This window comes from Pseudopipra pipra, chromosome 5, assembly GCF_036250125.1.
Source record: "Pseudopipra pipra isolate bDixPip1 chromosome 5, bDixPip1.hap1, whole genome shotgun sequence".
In the NCBI taxonomy this organism is placed as follows: Eukaryota; Metazoa; Chordata; class Aves; order Passeriformes; family Pipridae; genus Pseudopipra; species Pseudopipra pipra.
The window spans coordinates 4,906,964-4,923,461 of NC_087553.1; the positions used below are offsets into that span (position 1 = coordinate 4,906,964).

The 16,498-nt window shown below is 45.5% G+C and overlaps 1 protein-coding gene across 5 annotated transcripts in view; it reads left to right on the plus strand.

The window, feature by feature from the left end:
* The window catches only part of LOC135414011 (transcription factor ETV6), a 135,530-nt gene extending 124,877 nt beyond the window's left edge, over positions 1 to 10,653 (plus strand). For all 5 annotated transcript variants that reach the window (XM_064654236.1, XM_064654237.1, XM_064654240.1 and 2 more), the window contains 2 exons: positions 1,385 to 1,485; positions 4,462 to 10,653. In XM_064654236.1, coding sequence (XP_064510306.1) covers positions 1,385 to 1,485; positions 4,462 to 4,567 — 207 coding nt within the window. In that variant the 3' untranslated portion in view covers positions 4,568 to 10,653. The remainder of the gene's footprint in view (positions 1 to 1,384; positions 1,486 to 4,461) is intronic.
* Positions 10,654 to 16,498: the final 5,845 nt, after the last annotated feature.

Below are 16,498 nucleotides of genomic sequence, written 5' to 3' on the forward strand. Positions count from 1 at the left end.
TTATATATCAGCATACATAGCCTATAATCTTTATAAGGTCAAGATTTTCTCATGTGACATTGCTTCCAAGAACATCTGTCCTAGAGCTGCAACACTGGGAATGGAGAGTTGTGCCCTTACCCAACCTACATGCTAATTGGGCTGTGCCATCATGTCTCATACTGGGTGTCTAAAACTGAAGCTACTTCAGACGACTAGCTGCTTGGGTAAAACAGTGGCCTTTTGGCATATAAGAAATGGAAGAAGCACACACAGTATTTCAGGGGGCTTCCCAATGAGAAGAATCCAGATTTTGCAGGGAAAACATGGTCCCTGTTAGTGTTTAATTGCTACAGGAGCTCTTTATGAGGCCTCTCTTAGCAGAACTATTGTGGTCAGGGCAAGCAGGGGAGGTCTGCTTTTATGGAACATTTTAGGCAGGTGGATCAGTCTCATTTAATAAAGCCAAACTCCTAACATGGAGGCTCACAGAGCAAAAGCGTGCTTGTACTAGTTTGATGTGTTTTGCTCATGGCAAGGTGGGTGCTTTATAGTTGAGCAAACACAGCTTTGCCAGGATAGTTGTGTCTCTGCTAGGAGTCTCTTTGCCAGCATAATAAGCACTGCTCTTTGGACCAGCAAAATGCTCTTCATGTAGGCACAGCCTAAGGGGCTGATCCTGCTATCCCAGGTCAGTACTATGGGGGCTGCTCATCTCTGCCAGTGCCCATCACATTTGCCTTGTGACACTCAGCTTCAGCAGGGCCATACTTCAGTATACCACAATGCTCTGGCTATGGCCTTTGGGGTCAACAGCTCCCAAAATGAAGGGGAGGAGCTTCCTGATTTACAATCTAATGGGCTTCTTGATTTACACCTGTATAACAAGAGGACAAATGGGCTGTCAATCTCTACAGTGTTCTGTAAGCATTAATTAGTTAATGCAGGGAAATCTCAGAGGAAAAGTGCTCTTAGCAGGGATTGCTGACAGATTCAGTGTATTTGCCACTGTTCTTAGGCTTTTACAAAACGTGTTTTCTTTAAGAACAGGCCCGTCACATCCCTCTTGGCATAAGCACCTCCCTCCATCTAATGTCTCCTCTTGTAGTTAATTAAGTCTTTTGTTACCTGTGTTTCAAGAAAATGTAGAAAAACCTCACTTGGAATTTTTGATAGATTTCTTGTTTAAATTGCCCTGATTGAAAAGAGATGCACAAAAATTTGGTGATGAGGGCTGTGGGGGCAGAATGGACCTGCAAAGAGAAGAGTGGAACATGTAATTTCTTGAACTGACCTGGTTACTTTAGCTAGCTGTGATAGTTCTGCAACTCCTTTTGGGGCTTAGGCAGGTTTTAATGAATCATCTCACCACATTTTTGCTTTTTTCTTTTGAAAAAAAAAACAGAACAGAACAAATATGACTTATGAGAAAATGTCCAGAGCTCTACGCCATTACTACAAACTAAACATTATCCGGAAGGAGCCAGGACAAAGGCTTTTGTTCAGGTAATTTTCTTTCTTTGCTATTCCTTTCTACAGACCATTAGTTTTTGGAGATGGAAAATGGAATCGTGTGTGGGATACTTCATTGCCACAGCTATAAAAAACAGGTGACAATGGCCATACATTTGTAAAAGCTGCTTGCCATCTTTCAAGGCAACCACACCAACTTAAGAAAACACAGGCCTGTTTCCATGATCAGTGGAGTCAAGAGAAGTCTTTACATTCACTTCAGTCAGGCTGTGCCATTGTTTAAGACCTAAGATAAATGATTCAGCTGCTGGAAAACCCACTCCAAACTGATTTCTCAAACACAGCTGCCAGTGAAAGCTAAGCAGGGATCAGGCATTTCCTCAGATGCATCAGCATCACAGAAGAGAAGCACTGATGACCATGTTTTCAGCATTGCTGCTTTCAAGGAAGAGGGACCTGCGAGAGCTGTTCATAAAACCCAATGCATTGGATTGGATGATACAACCAAACATTCAGGAAATAGTGCCTGAAACAGCAATAAACTTGTACAAACTTGAGTGCAGCTAGCAGAGAGCAAAAGCACTCTAGTTCTCTTCAGACAAGACCAGCAAATTCTAATGTGTACGTCTGACCCATAGAGCACTGAACTTGGACCAAAGGCTGCTTTGATGTCCATGGTTTGGATCTAGTACCATGCTTGGAAAGTAGGAAGGTGTTCTTGGAGTTTGTTTTCTTAAATAGCTAGCAGAACTGCAATAGCACTCAAACTATCTACAGCTGAAAAGGTTTCTTTCTTTAGAATGACTTGTTTATGTCAGGTTTTAGAAGGAAACATAGATGGGGGAAGGAGAGTGAAGGGAAGTAGTAGTCATGGGCAAAATCAGCTGCTTGGTACTAACTTTGTTTTTGGTGGAACATTAAAACAAGCTTGTTTCAGTAGCAGCAGTACCAAGGGTACCACCTGGATTTCTGTGGCCTTGTGTGAAGACTGCATTGCCCTGGGGCAGTTCGTGATTCTGAACACCTTGAAGCCTGCCCTTCAGTGGGGGCATAACAAAAAGAGGAGTCCATCTCTTCTCAACCAGGCTGCCTATTTTCTCAAAATCTTAATGACCTTGGAGACCTCTGTTCCTCTGTCAGACATGCCCAAATTGACCAACAGATTCAAAGGTCACCAGGGAACATAAAACATGAGCATATAAACCTCATTTCTTTTGGAAACTGGGGGAAAAAAAAAAGAAAACAGTAAAGCATTTTTTTGCACAATTCTCTAATAAAACTTTTTGAAGTTGTTTTCTTAGACCTATTTATATCTGAAGAGAAAAAGAACAGCTGCAAAAGATCGAGTCATTAATGTGCCTTTCTTGGCTATATCTTGCAAGCACAAAAGTAATAGGAATTGTGACTTTACAAGTAACATGCAGGCAGTTGTCATCTGCAGATACCTGGAGCTTTTAAGTAAAATCGAGGTGGAGAAGGATTTCTAATAAGTTGCCTGAGTGTCTTCTGCAACAGAATAGGTCACAGATACTGTTTCTTGATTAGCTTCTAGTTCTGGGTTGGGTTGGGTTATGTTAGGTTGTGTTGTATTGGGGCTTTTTAATGTAATCAAATGCTATTACAAATACCCACGCTTTGATTTCCTTGACATGACTTAAAACACAGACCAAAAAGAACACCTGAAGTACTGTGGTACAGTTCACATCAGCCCTTTCCCCACATGGTAGGGAGGGCAGTGTGATCACTCTCTGATTTGAGTTCATTCTCATGCAAAATCAACAAGACAATCACAGGGTTTAAAGCAAGGCACAGGCCCTTAGGCTTTGGTGCATTTTCACTGTGTAGCCAGGAACAGATTCACCACTCAGATTTTCGTTTTTCGCTGCCGTAACACCATTTGTATGAACAGCATTCTTCCAGCATACAAATGGAAGTGACACAGCAGTGAGTCATAGCCTTTTTTTTCCCTAAATGCATATGTGCACATGATTTCCCAGATTAGAAGGGATAGCAAAAGGTTAGTTTCAGGCTATGCTATGTGTTCACTGAGAGGCTTCAGCAGTGATTTTTCTGGGTCAGTGATAGTAACGAGGCTCCTGTTGGTTGTTTTTGCTTTTACTGGGCCAAGGATACTGAGTGTATCATCAACCTGAAATAAAATCAGTCCTTGTGATTAACACATTTTGTACTGCTGAATGTTAACCAGGACATCGTTAATGAAAGACTGTGAAATTTTGTAACAGTTCCAGAATAAACATCTTTCATCCTACTTTCGCCAGAAATACTTAGTAGTTAGGAGACTGATTTGTGTTGAAACTAGGATTTCATCCTTCCCGTGCCACACTCTCTTCCTATGCCATTACATTCAAAAAGAAAAGGCAGAGCTTTTCCATGCTACCCCTGTGCAGTAGTACACATAAGCATCCTGGCAAAAATCAAGACTGCAGACTTGATCTGCAGGCTGATGGATGTCCTTTCCCATTTCCTACTGCTGCCATGCCTCCACAGAGGCTGTTTCTGTTTCTAGCCCCCTGCAGACTTACTGCATTGAGAGATTAGTGCTGGGAGCCATGGCATTCATTTACAGAGGATGCTCCTTCAGTACAATTACGCTTGCTACAATCACACAGGAAGAGACTGTCTTTCCTTACAGTTTCTGTCACCAGACACCATAAATGAGTGTACCTGGGGCATACTATCATCTTACATGACCACAGCAAACAATATGAGGGAGAAGAAATAAATATCATTTTTTGGAACAAAAATGTGCGGTTTGGTTCAGATTTGGGCTTTTAAGGAGCAGGGGTAAATGCCTGTGATTTTTCTGTTTCCTTTCAAGGTATGTAGAGGGGAAGACATCAGTAAGCTGGGAAAAATGTGGGAAATACTAGGCATTGGGAGGATATAGCAAAGATTATCTCAGGAGCTGTAGAGCTCAGGGACCTCAACAACTTGATGAATGGAAAAGCTGAGACCACTGAGAAATCCACTTGTTTCTCTGTTTTGCAGGTTCATGAAGACCCCGGATGAGATTATGAGTGGCCGAACAGACCGCCTCGAGCACCTTGAATCCCAGGAACTGGATGAACAAATATACCAAGAAGATGAGTGCTGAAGGAAACAGGTGCACCACCTCTGTGGGTCCATGGGAGAAACATCTGCCTGGATGGTTGGCATGGTTTGGGAGGGGAAGCAACAACACAGAAGCAGTACTTGAGGTTGCCGCTTAGCTTGAAAACCACACAGGACCTGAAGCACCTTAACAAAACAAACTAACAGGCAGAAGTGGTGCTGGCAGAAAAGCAAAGGGGAGAAAGCCTGGACTTGTGCACTACTTCACTGTTCCTACAAAGTCTCCCTTGAGTTCTTTCCTTTTTTTTTGTTGTTTGTTTGAGTTGGGGGGGGTGTTATTGGTTTTTTTTCCCTAATAAACATGCAGTTTGACTTTCCTTATCTTACATAGGACAAGATGTCAGATTATGCTACCATTTTTTTTTAATGCTTTCCTATGGAAATAGAGTGCTTTTATTTTCTGTGCAAGTCTCATGACACAACACTGCATAAACAATAGCAACACAGAAGGGATTTGCTCAAGGTTTCCAGTTTGCTCGGGTCAATTTACATGTGCTGCCACTGGGAAATGTCTTGAAGCTACCAAAAGAATTTACCACACATACCTGTCAAAGGAAGAGGAGACACCCTACACATGTAGGCTGGGCTATCATCCCAGGATAGTTTGGGCTCACAGTGCGCACTCTGAGTGGCTATTAACTGCTGGAATATGGACCAAAACCAATCACCTAAGTGCTCCAGGGAGGAGAAAAAGAAGTGTGACAAACCTCTGCAGCAGACTATCAGTTAACGTTTCCCTCTTTCTAGCAAAGAAGTGATAGACTGGAGCAGGGGGAAGGGTGGGCAGGGATGAAGACATATATATGTGTATATATATAAAAGTTTCATATATATATATATATATATATATATATATATATATATATATATAAACCTCCCCAATATTCTCCACAATGCAGAATTTCAGCTCAAAGCTTTTCCCCTTTTTAGGGAAGACTGAAGCATCTCTAATTAGAAAAGGAATAGCATACCTGCTAGCAATTTGGGGGTGAAAGGTGAAGGACTGTTCCTTACATTATAGGGAGAAAGCAAAGGGACTCATCACATGGTTTGTATTACTCAGAAGCCTCTCCAAGGTCATTTTCTGCTGCAGGAGAGGTAGATGATTCACCAATCTGAAAGGTGATGTTAGAGAACTAGAGACCAAATAGCTATACTTATATCTTCTTGTTGATTTTGGCTTTGCTTTGGGATTTGGGGTTTTTTTATGCCTCCTACTACCCTCCCCCATCCTACAGCTCTGCCATGAAGGAAGCCTGTCTCAGCTTGCCTGTTTTTAACATGATTTAAAAGACAAGAAAAAAACAAACCCTAGAGCTGTGTTGCTTTCTTGGTTTGGCATTTTGTTCTGGTTGCAAGGTGCTTCCATTTGGTTTGCTGCACTGAGAGTGCTTTGCATGAGGCAAAATGCTTATGCCTCCTTTGGTCACAGAAAGCTCAGTAGTCCTTGATGCCTAAGACAAGAGAAACTGCTAGCCTGTTTCATTTCACATAGCTTAGACCACCATGACATGAATATCTGTGGTATCCAGGTGTCCAGCAATCCATCAGCAGTGGTCCTTTTAATGGAAGGAAGATCTAGCAGCAGAAATGAGCAGAAATGCGAAGGGAGAAGGTATATAGAGAAACTGTGCAGGAATCACATGCTGTCTGAAAGAACAGCACTTCCACACCAGTTCTGCTTTTAAGCAGAAAGCCTCTTCAATGGGACCATAAAAGAAACTAGACATGGAAAAAATCAAAAGGCTAATCTAATCCATTTCAACCAAAAAACAAGGTACATGCCCATGGTGTTGGTTTAATAGCTTTTATCAGCTATTAAACCAACACAACAATTGGTCTTTCCAAACATTTAACAAGAGAGTTAATCTGTCCAGGGCAAAGTGGCACGCAATGAATAGTGTTGACAGGAGGAAAAGTGCCAGCAAACCCTCAACTCTGGACATGAGGAGAGCAGACTTCAGGCTGCTCAAGGAATTTGTAAGTAAGGTCCCCTGGAAACATGTTTTTGCAGGTGCTGGGGTCCATCAGTGCTGGTCCATCACCTCCTAAGGGCACAGGAGCAGGCACTTCCCAAATGTCAGAAGTCAAGCAGGTGAGGCAGAAGGCTGGCTTAGCTAAACAGGTATCTTGGAAATATGGCAAAAAAGCAAGGCGTATGCCCAGTGGAAGCAAAGTCAAGTGACATGGGAAGAATACAGAAATGTTGCTTGCTGCAACAGGGAGAAAATTTGTGTTGCTACAGCTCAATTGGAGATGAAGTTGCCAGAAATGTGGGGGACAATAAAAAGCGATTTTTAAAGTACATAAGTGGCAATAGGCAGTATGGAAATATCCTCGACTCATTACAGGATGGGGATGGTCACCTTACAAAGGGGACACAGACAAGGCAGAGGTGTTTAACACTTCCTTTGCCTCTGTCTTCAACATGGATGACAGACCAAGGGGGTCTCAGTGTCCTTGACTGCGAGAATGATCAACTCCCAGTCAACCCTGAAATTGTGTGGGATCTGCTGCTCCAGCTGGATCCCTGCAAATCTACAGGGCCTGATGGGATTCATCCAAGAATACTCAAAAAGCTGCTGATGTCATTGCAAAACCTCTCTCAATGATTTTTGAGTGGTTTTGGGAATCAGGAAAGGCCCCAGCTGACTGGAAGCTGGCGAATGTTGTCCTGATTTTCAAGAGGGGCAAGGAGGAGGATCCCAGAAACTACAGGCCTGTCAGTCTCACTTCAGTGCCTGGTAAAGTTATGGAGAAGATTATTCTGGAAGGTATTGAAAAACACCTGAAAGACAGTGCAGTCATTGGTCACAGCCAGCATGGCTTCACGAGAGGGAAGATTGTCAAACCTGATTTCCTTCTATGACACGGTAACCAATCAAGGGAAGCCAGTTGATGTAATCTTTTTGGATTTCAGTAAAGCTTTCAATACTGTCTCTCACAGGATCCTTCTGGACAAAATGTCCAGCACACAGCTGGATAAACACATCAGACAATGGGTGAGCAATTGGCTCACAGGTTGAGCACAGAGGGTAACATCAGACTGGCCACCTGTCACTGGTGGGGTTCTGCAGGGCTCCATCTTGGGCCCTGTGCTGTTCAACATCTTCATAAATGACTTGGATGGAGGACTGGAAGGGACAGTAAGCAAGTCTGCAGCCACACAAAACTCGGAGGAGCTGTTGACTCCCTCAAAAGCAGGAAGGCCCTGCAGAGAGACGTCGACAAATTAGAGGACTGGGCAGTCACCAACCTTATGAAGTTCAACAAGGGGAAGTGCCTCATTATGCACTTGGGATGGGGCAACCCTGGCTGCTCATACAGACTGGAGAATGAGATGCTGGAAATCAGTGCCCTGAAAAGGGACCTGGGGGTCCTTGTTGATGGCAGGTTGGAGTCAGCAGTGCCCTGGCAGCCAGGAGGGCCAACCATGTCCTGGGGAGTCATTAGGCAAAGCATCGCCAGCCAGGTGAGGGAGGTGATTGTCCTGCTCTGCTCTGGAATACTGGGGCAGTTTTGGGCACCACAATATAAGAAAGATATTAAGCCATTAGAGAGCATCTAAAGGAGAGCAGCAAAGATGGTGAGGGGCCTTAAGGAGGAGCAACTGAGGTCACTTGGTCTGTTCAGCTGGAGAAGAGGAGACTGAGGGGAGACCTCATTGCAGTTACAACTTCCTCCTGAGGGGAAGAAGAGAGGCAGACACTGATCTCTTCTCTGTGGTGACCAGTGATAGAACACTAGGGAATGGCCTGAAGTTGTGTCAGGGGAGGTTTAGGTTGGGCATTAGAAACAGGATCTTCCCCCAGAGGGTGGTTAGATGCTGGAACAGGCTCCCCAGGGAAGTGGTCACAGCACCAAGCCTGACAGAGTTCAAGGAACGTTTGGATGATACTCTCGGCACATGGTGTGACTCTCAGGAATGAGTGCAGGGCCAGGAGTTGGACTCTGATCCTTGTGGGCCCCTTCCAACTCAGCATATTCTGTGATTTAGACAGAAATAGGCCAATCTCACCAAAGACTTTAATATTAGAGTCAGAAGTCATAGAAAGAACAGCTTTGTTAAGGGTGTAGATAAGCATCATACAACAAGGAGAGGTTTTTCAGAGCCAATATCTGATTAGGTTGGACAGGGCGTACATCTCTCCCTAAGCATTTTTCCCAGACACATTTTTTTTATAAAACCATAGTATGTTACAAGTCCCAGCACATCGCATACTTGACTTTTTCTACCTCAAAATAATAGACAAGGGAGTGTGTATCAGCAGTGCGTCACCTGTCTCTGTCATGACTCTGAAGTCCTTGGAGCTCATGAGGTGTGAGGTTGGGAGACACTGAGGGACTTCCGTAGTCACAGATCTGAAACTAAAGGTCTCTCGAAACCAAGGGCCCAAGGAGTTACTCTGTCACCCTCCTCAAGGGCATCAAAGTTGCAGCCAGGTCTCAGGAGCTAGAGTGAAGTGATGAAATTTGAATGACAGGTGAAGTGTGATCAGAAGTACAATGTAAACAAAGGCTCTGGATGGATCCTTGTGGTTCTTAAGAATGTCCAGTGGTAGAAAGAAACCAAGTTTCTTTTACTGCTCTGGTCTTGACAACTGCGTATGTGCATTGTTTTCTTTTGCCTGCTGCAGCTATTTTTATTGAGACAATGAGGGGAAAAAAAGAGATATTAGGGACTTTCTGTATAAAGTGCTCCGATGAGTCACAGGTTTTTGTCATAGCCAAGGTGCACACTGCAAAATACAGAGAACAAGAGACAATCCACCAGTAAAAGCCCATATGCTCATTGTTATGCTATCAAACAAAGTTCATCCTCAGTAAGACAGGAAAATCCCATGTGTTGTCCCATAGAGAAATTTTGTAGGGGAAATGTTCATCTTTACAAAAAAAAAAATGCAATCACTTTCACTTGGAGAATCTAAGTCAAAGGGAAAAAAAAAGTTTGGTGGCTGTTGGAAACTCTTCCCAGTTCACAAATAAAGGGTATCCTAAGAAAACTTCATCACAGCCACAGAGAAGTTCTGTCAAAGCTGATACTAGTTGGAATGAAAATAGCCTTTGAACCTTCCTGCCTCCTGCCAGGTCTGTGTGGTGCAGAAGTGAGGGGCATGGGTGTCACTGCAGCTGCAAGAACTGTGGGGGCTTGGGGCCTCTTGTGGGAACTGCAGGATTTGAACTGCTCTTGGGGTCTTGAAGCAAGTTTATCAGCTATGACTAAAAATAAAAAAGTAGAACCAGGCTAGAGCACCACATGGCAGATACATGAGAATACAAACACAGTATCAGCATACTGAGCCTATAGGGGTAGGCCTAATGCTGCCTGTCAGGCCTAGCAAAGGTAACAATGTCTTTCCACCAACACTGACACCTGCCTTCCCCCCTAAATTCTGATTTCCCAGTGTAGAATTTGCCAGCAGCAACTTTCTGCCTTTGCCACCAAAGCAAGTGGGGAAAGGGAGAAAGTGTTTCATCCTTGGAGATGCGCAAAAGTCGTCTGGACACTGTCCTGGGCAACTGGCCCTGCTTGAGCAGAGGAGGTTAGACCAGATGACCTCCAGAGGTCCTTGCCAACTTCAATACCCAGCAATGATTCTTCACACTGTACAATTAAGTTCATTGCCATCAGTTTGCTACCAGTCTGAACAAGCTTCAAGACAGGTAGGACGTGCTACAGTTCCACAGCAGAATATTTTCTTGATTTAAATTTGAAACCTGTTCACTGCTTCTCCATCCAGAGAACACTACCGAGGCCCTGAACACTTGAGTCACTGCCATCCTCCCTAGATTTCAACCTCCATGTATGCATTCTTCAGATCTGTTTTGTCAGACTGCAACTGTGTGCAAATCCGGAGTTTGAGGTTTGTTTTTTTTTTAAATAAAATTCTAGTGTTTTTATTGATGATGGCTTCTGTTTTTTGGTAAGGTGTGGGGCTAAGGGACTGAATCAAATGAATGTAACAAAACAAAAACAAGCCTATTCTCAGGGCCAGTGAGTTGCAAATAATTTTTAAAATGCTTGTAATTACATCATCTCAATAAAAAAATTTAATATAAAAGCAGGAATGCCAAATTTGTTTGTGCAATCATTGCTACAAGGTTCTTTCTATTTAAAAACTATGGTACCCAATAATCTATGGCACATAGCAGCTGTTTTCAATCACAAAATTAAACCTGCAGGCTTCCCCTGCCCAAAACATGTATGAACAGTGCCTTGATCTTCCCTGGGAAGTGTTTGGAAAAGTTAAAGCTGTCCCTTGAAGTATTTACTTTGATGCCTGCTCTAAGATGAGCAAAGTAATGACTAATGACTAGATGGGTGTACCTAGTTCTCCTTCCTTCTCTTGGAGAGGATATAGAAGCAAAAAACCTGAAAAATTAGTTGTTGCAATGACTGTTGCATCTTTTTTAGCCTGCTAAATAGGCCAGGTCAAAGAGTTTGAGAGAAGGAGATTTTCCTGTAGTATTCAGCTTTGCAAACAAGTCTAGAAACGCAGCTCCTGATAATGCTGCCCTTCCAGTACAGGGTGACCTTATTTTCATGTCTTCACCCTTAATCAGGCAAGAGGGATTTCAGTGCCACTAGGAGTGGACAGCAGGATGAGATGGCACAAACTGCTCCCTGCTGCCCATCACTCCTGGCGGCAGTCCTTGTCTTCTGTGGAACAGGGTTACTGGTGCTTTTGGCAGTGTGAGGCTTCTGAAGGGTTTCTGAATGCACTGCTCTGGAGAGGTGCCACGAAACACCCCAGCAAACAAACACATCTGGGCAGTGGCACACAGGCCACATCTGGTGCTCTCTGGTGGGAGCAATTCACCAAATCACAGAACAGTTTGGATTGGAAGGGACCCTAAAGATCATCTCATTCCAAACTCCTTGCCATGGGAAGGGACACCTTTCCCTAGACCAAGTTGCTCAAAGCCCCATCCAATCTAGCCTTGAACACTTCCAGGCATGGGGTTGTTGCCACAGCTTCTTTCTCTGGGCAACTTGCAGAATGAGGACTCCACCTCCTCTGTACCAAAGGTTAATCATCTCCTGCAATAAAATATGTCCTTCCCTTTCCATTTAACTATACCTTAATTCTGCTTCCAGTCATTAGGTCTCGTTATGCTTTTTTTCTCTAAATTCTGTAAACCGTAATATTCCCACCCGTACATGAAGATCCTTACTGACTGCAATCAGTGGAACTCATACTCTTCTTTTTTTTTCCAACTAAATAAGCAGAATTCAAGGGAGGAACTGAAGCTTCACTGTACAGTGACTTCCTGGAGGGACTGATCCTGGCTCAGAGAGCTGCAGAACATATCCACACTTGTTTCTTGGGGTTGCTGACTGGGCCTCTCCTTCTGGAAAGGCGCCAGGGAGCAGGTCAGTTTCTTGGGAACTTGCTGATGTGAAAAAGAAAGGGGAAAGGGAGAAACACGTGGAAGTGTCATTTTGGTCCCATGAGAGTCCAGGTAACCCAACTGCCACGGAAATGGCAGCCCTCAAATTAGGGTGGGAGGTTTTCTCCCCACCTGTTTTCTCCCCACCCTGGGGAGATTGCCTGCAAATAACAGTAGAAAATACAGCAGCAGAAGAGGCTGCCTGTTTCCTTATTTCTTTTCAAAATAGTGTTGGTGAATGCTCTTTGGAACATGCTGTCTCACAGATAAAGGTTTCTTCCTCTTCATATGTCTCCCCAGCTCACATCCCAGATAATTCTTAAAAATTTAGTAGAATCAGAAAGCAAGAATATTTTACAGGCAACCAAATTTCACATGGCCAGGTCTTCACCCAGTAGTTAATTCACTTAGTCTGACCCACCACTGAAATCTCCTCAACATTTCATAGAACAGGAGGAAAACAGACCAGAGAGATCTGCCATCCCACGCTAATAATTTCATGCACAAAGCAACATCTTTCCTCTGCTAAAGCCAATGGAAATTAGGGCTGTATAAAATCTGTGCAACATAGAGATCTGAGCAGCGTCTACTGAAAATATCTGACCCTAGAAAAATTGAGGATTCACTACAAAAATAAAACTTGACCCTCACAGCAACTTCCTCAACTAAATCAGTTCCCACCCTGGTGTAAAAACACAATTTGTCTTGATGGTACTTTGCAGAGACCTGGATTCAGTGCTGACATCCATCAAATCTCAACACAGATGAACTGACAGCACAAAATCAGCCTCAGACCTGAGGCCTGTCAAGGACTGAAGCACCCAGGGTTGTCAAGTCATGTATTTTCAAGTTAGAAGAGTTTCAATAGAAAGAATTTCACCGCAAAAGTCTGTTGTACAAAAAAACCCCCACTTTATAAAATCAAGCCAAGTCTATCTCAAGACCTAGGAACATATGGCCCAATTTCTAAAAGGACTTCAATTAACCTGCAGTCTTCACTGAAGTCCACAAAACCCACTGATTTTGCGTTTGGAAATCAGAGTGCTCCTTTTGGCTCCCACATCCACTGAGTCTTTATTTGCAATGCTCTTTCTATATGGCTCATACCTAGCTGTTTTCCAGAGTTTTCCTTGCCTCCTGTCAAGGTCCTACCATGCCTGCATGCTCAGACAGCTTCCTTTTTGCCCTACGAAAGGAGCCTGGCTTAGGGAATGGTGCTCAGAGATGTGCAAGGGGCTGAGCAAGTGACACCACTTGGAAAACACCAGTGCAAGGGCTGGTCTCCATAGGGAGGGCAGGAGCAAAACACAAGTGCCATTTGAGGTACCCAAGGCCTTGTGGGACACACTGGAGACATGCATCTGATTTCCCAAATGCTTCTTGTTTTGTAAGCACAGATGACAAAGACACACGAGTAAGGGAGGATGAAGTCACCCTTATACCTTCATGGCAGGTGAACCAATAGAGACACTTTTAGGTGATGTGTGAGAGAAGAATGGCAAGCTGCCTTGGGATGAACTCGGCTCTTGTGCTCCAGACCATGAGCAGAAGGTTTGGGGATGGGGGTGGGGGGTTTCCCCGAAGTGTTGGGTGTGCAACATGGGATACACCCAGCCCCTGTTGGAAAGCAAACAACAGAACACAGCTACAGGTGTGAGAGGCTGATTGCAAAAGGGTAAATATTTATCCGAGAGAATTTTACGAAGAAGGAAACATTTTTCATTCGGTCTTGAGTCTTTCAGGAAATTATTGACTTTTCAAATTAAAACATTTTCTTTAAATTCAAAACAACTGGTTATTTTCTCTCAGCTTTTGTTTACAAAAGAGGGAAGAGTTTCAGTTCTGTCCTTTTTCATCTGTCCTTCACAAAATGTCAACCAAGCCTCATGTCTTCAGCTGAGAAGTCGTTTTTCAGAAAGAAAAAAAAGAAAAAAGTAAATGTTGTGAGGCTTTGCTGAGCAGCTGTAGCAGCTGCTGCAGAGAAAATGGGAAAGGAAAGGAAATTTCAGGAAAGGAAAGGAAATTTCAGGAAAGGAAAGGAAATTTCAGGAAAGGAAATTTCAGGAAAGGAAAGGAAATTTCAGGAAAATTCAGGAAAGGAAATTTCAGGAAAGGAAATTTCAGGAAAGGGGAAGGGGAAGAGGAAGGGGAGGGGGAAGGGGAGGTTGGGGAAGGGAAGGTTGGGGAAGGGGAGGTTTGGGAAGGGAAGAGAAGGTTTGGGAAGGTTTGGGAAGTGAAGGTTTGGAAAGGGAAGGTTTGGGAAGGAAAGGGAAGGGAAGGGAAGGGAAGGTTTGGGAAGGGAAGGTTTGAGAAGGGAAGGGAAGGGAAGGGAAGGGAAGGGAAGGGAAGGGAAGGGAAGGGAAGGGAAGGGAAGGGAAGGGAAGGGAAGGGAAGGGAAGGGAAGGGAAGGGAAGGAAGGGAAGGGAAGGGAAGGGAAGGGAAGGGAAGGAAGGGAAGGGAAGGGAAGGGAAGGGAAGGGAAGGGAAGGGAAGGGAAGGGAAGGGAAGGGAAGGGAAGGGAAGGGAAGGGAAGGGAAGGGAAGGGAAGGGAAGGTTTGGGAAGGGAAGGTTTGGAAGGGAAGGTTTGGGAAGGGAAGGTTTGGGAAGGTTTGGGAAGGTTTGGGAAGGTTTGGGAAGGTTTGGGAAGGGAAGGTTTGGGAAGGGAAGGTTTGGGAAGGGAAGGTTTGGGAAGGTTCGGGAAGGGAAGGTTTGGGAAGGGAAGGGAAGGTTTGAGAAGGGAAGGGAAGGTTTGGGAAGGTTCGGGAAGGGAAGGTTTGGGAAGGGAAGGTTTGGGAAGGTTTGGGAAGGGAAGGGAAGGTTTGGGAAGGGAAGGTTTGGGAAGGGAAGGGAAGGTTGGGAAGGGAAGGTTTGGGAAGGGAAGGTTTGGGAAGGGAAGGTTTGGGAAGGTTGGGAAGGTTTGGGAAGGTTTGGGAAGGTTTGGGAAGGTTTGGGAAGGGAAGGTTTGGGAAGGGAAGGTTTGGGAAGGTTTGGGAAGGTTTGGGAAGGGAAGGTTTGGGAAGGGAAGGGAAGGTTTGGGAAGGGAAGGTTTGGGAAGGGAAGGTTTGGGAAGGAAGGTTTGGGAAGGGAAGGGAAGGGAAGGGAAGGGAAGGGAAGGGAAGGGAAGGGAAGGGAGGGAAGGGAAGGGAAGGGAAGGGAAGGGAAGGGAAGGGAAGGGAAGGGAAGGGAAGGGAAGGGAAGGGAAGGGAAGGTTTGGGAAGGGAAGGGAAGGGAAGGGAAGGGAAGGGAAGGGAAGGTTTGGGAAGGGAAGGGAAGGTTTGGGAAGGTTTGGGAAGGTTTGGGAAGGGAAGGGAAGGGAAGGGAAGGGAAGGGAAGGGAAGGAAGGGAAGGGAAGGGAAGGGGAAGGGAAGGGAAGGGAAGGGAAGGGAAGGGAAGGAAGGGAAGGGAAGGGAAGGGAAGGGAAGGGAAGGGAAGGGAAGGAGGGAAGGGAAGGGAAGGGAAGGGAAGGGAAGGGAAGGGAAGGGAAGGGAAGGGAAGGGAAGGGAAGGGAAGGGAAGGGAAGGGAAGGAAGGGAAGGGAAGGGAAGGGAAGGGAAGGGAAGGGAAGGGAAGGGAAGGGAAGGGAAGGGAAGGGAAGGGAAGGGAAGCTTTGGGAAGGGAAGGTTTGGGAAGGGAAGGGAAGGGAAGGGAAGGGAAGGGAAGGGAAGGGAAGGGAAGGGAAGGGAAGGGAAGGGAAGGGAAGGGATGGGAAGGGAAGGAAGGGAAGGGAAGGGAAGGGAAGGGAAGGGAAGGGAAGGGAAGGGAGGGAAGGGAAGGGAAGGGAAGGTTTGGGAAGGGAAGGTTTGGGAAGGGAAGGGAAGGTTTGGGAAGGGAAGGGAAGGTTTGGGAAGGGAAGGGAAGGGAAGGGAAGGAAGGGAAGGAAGGGAAGGGAGGGAAGGGAAGGAAGGGAAGGGAAGGGAAGGGAAGGGAAGGGAAGGGAAGGGAAGGGAAGGGAAGGAAGGGAAGGGAAGGGAAGGGAAGGGAAGGGAAGGGAAGGGAAGGGAAGGGAAGGGAAGGGAAGGGAAGGGAAGGGAAGGGAAGGGAAGGGAAGGGAAGGGAAGGGAAGGGAAGGGAAGGGAAGGTTTGGGAAGGGAAGGTTTGGGAAGGAAGGTTTGGGAAGGGAAGGTTTGGGAAGGGAAGGTTTGGGAAGGGAAGGTTTGGAAGGGAAGGGAAGGGAAGGGAAGGGAAGGGAAGGAAGGGAAGGGAAGGGAAGCGAAGGAAGGGAAGGAAGGGAAGGGAAGGGAAGGGAAGGGAAGGGAAGGGAAGGGAAGGGAAGGGAAGGGAGGAAGGGAAGGGAAGGGAAGGGAAGGTTTGGGGAAGGGAAGGGAAGGGAAGGGAAGGGAAGGGAAGGGAAGGTTTGGGAAGGGAAGGAAGGGAAGGGAAGGAAGGGAAGGGAAGGGAAGGGAAGGGAAGGGAAGGAGGAAGGGAAGGGAAGGGAAGGTTTGGGAAGGGAAGGGAAGGGAAGGGAAGGGAAGGGAAGGGAAGGGAAGGGAAGGGAAGGGAAGGGAAGGGAAGGGAAGGGAAGGA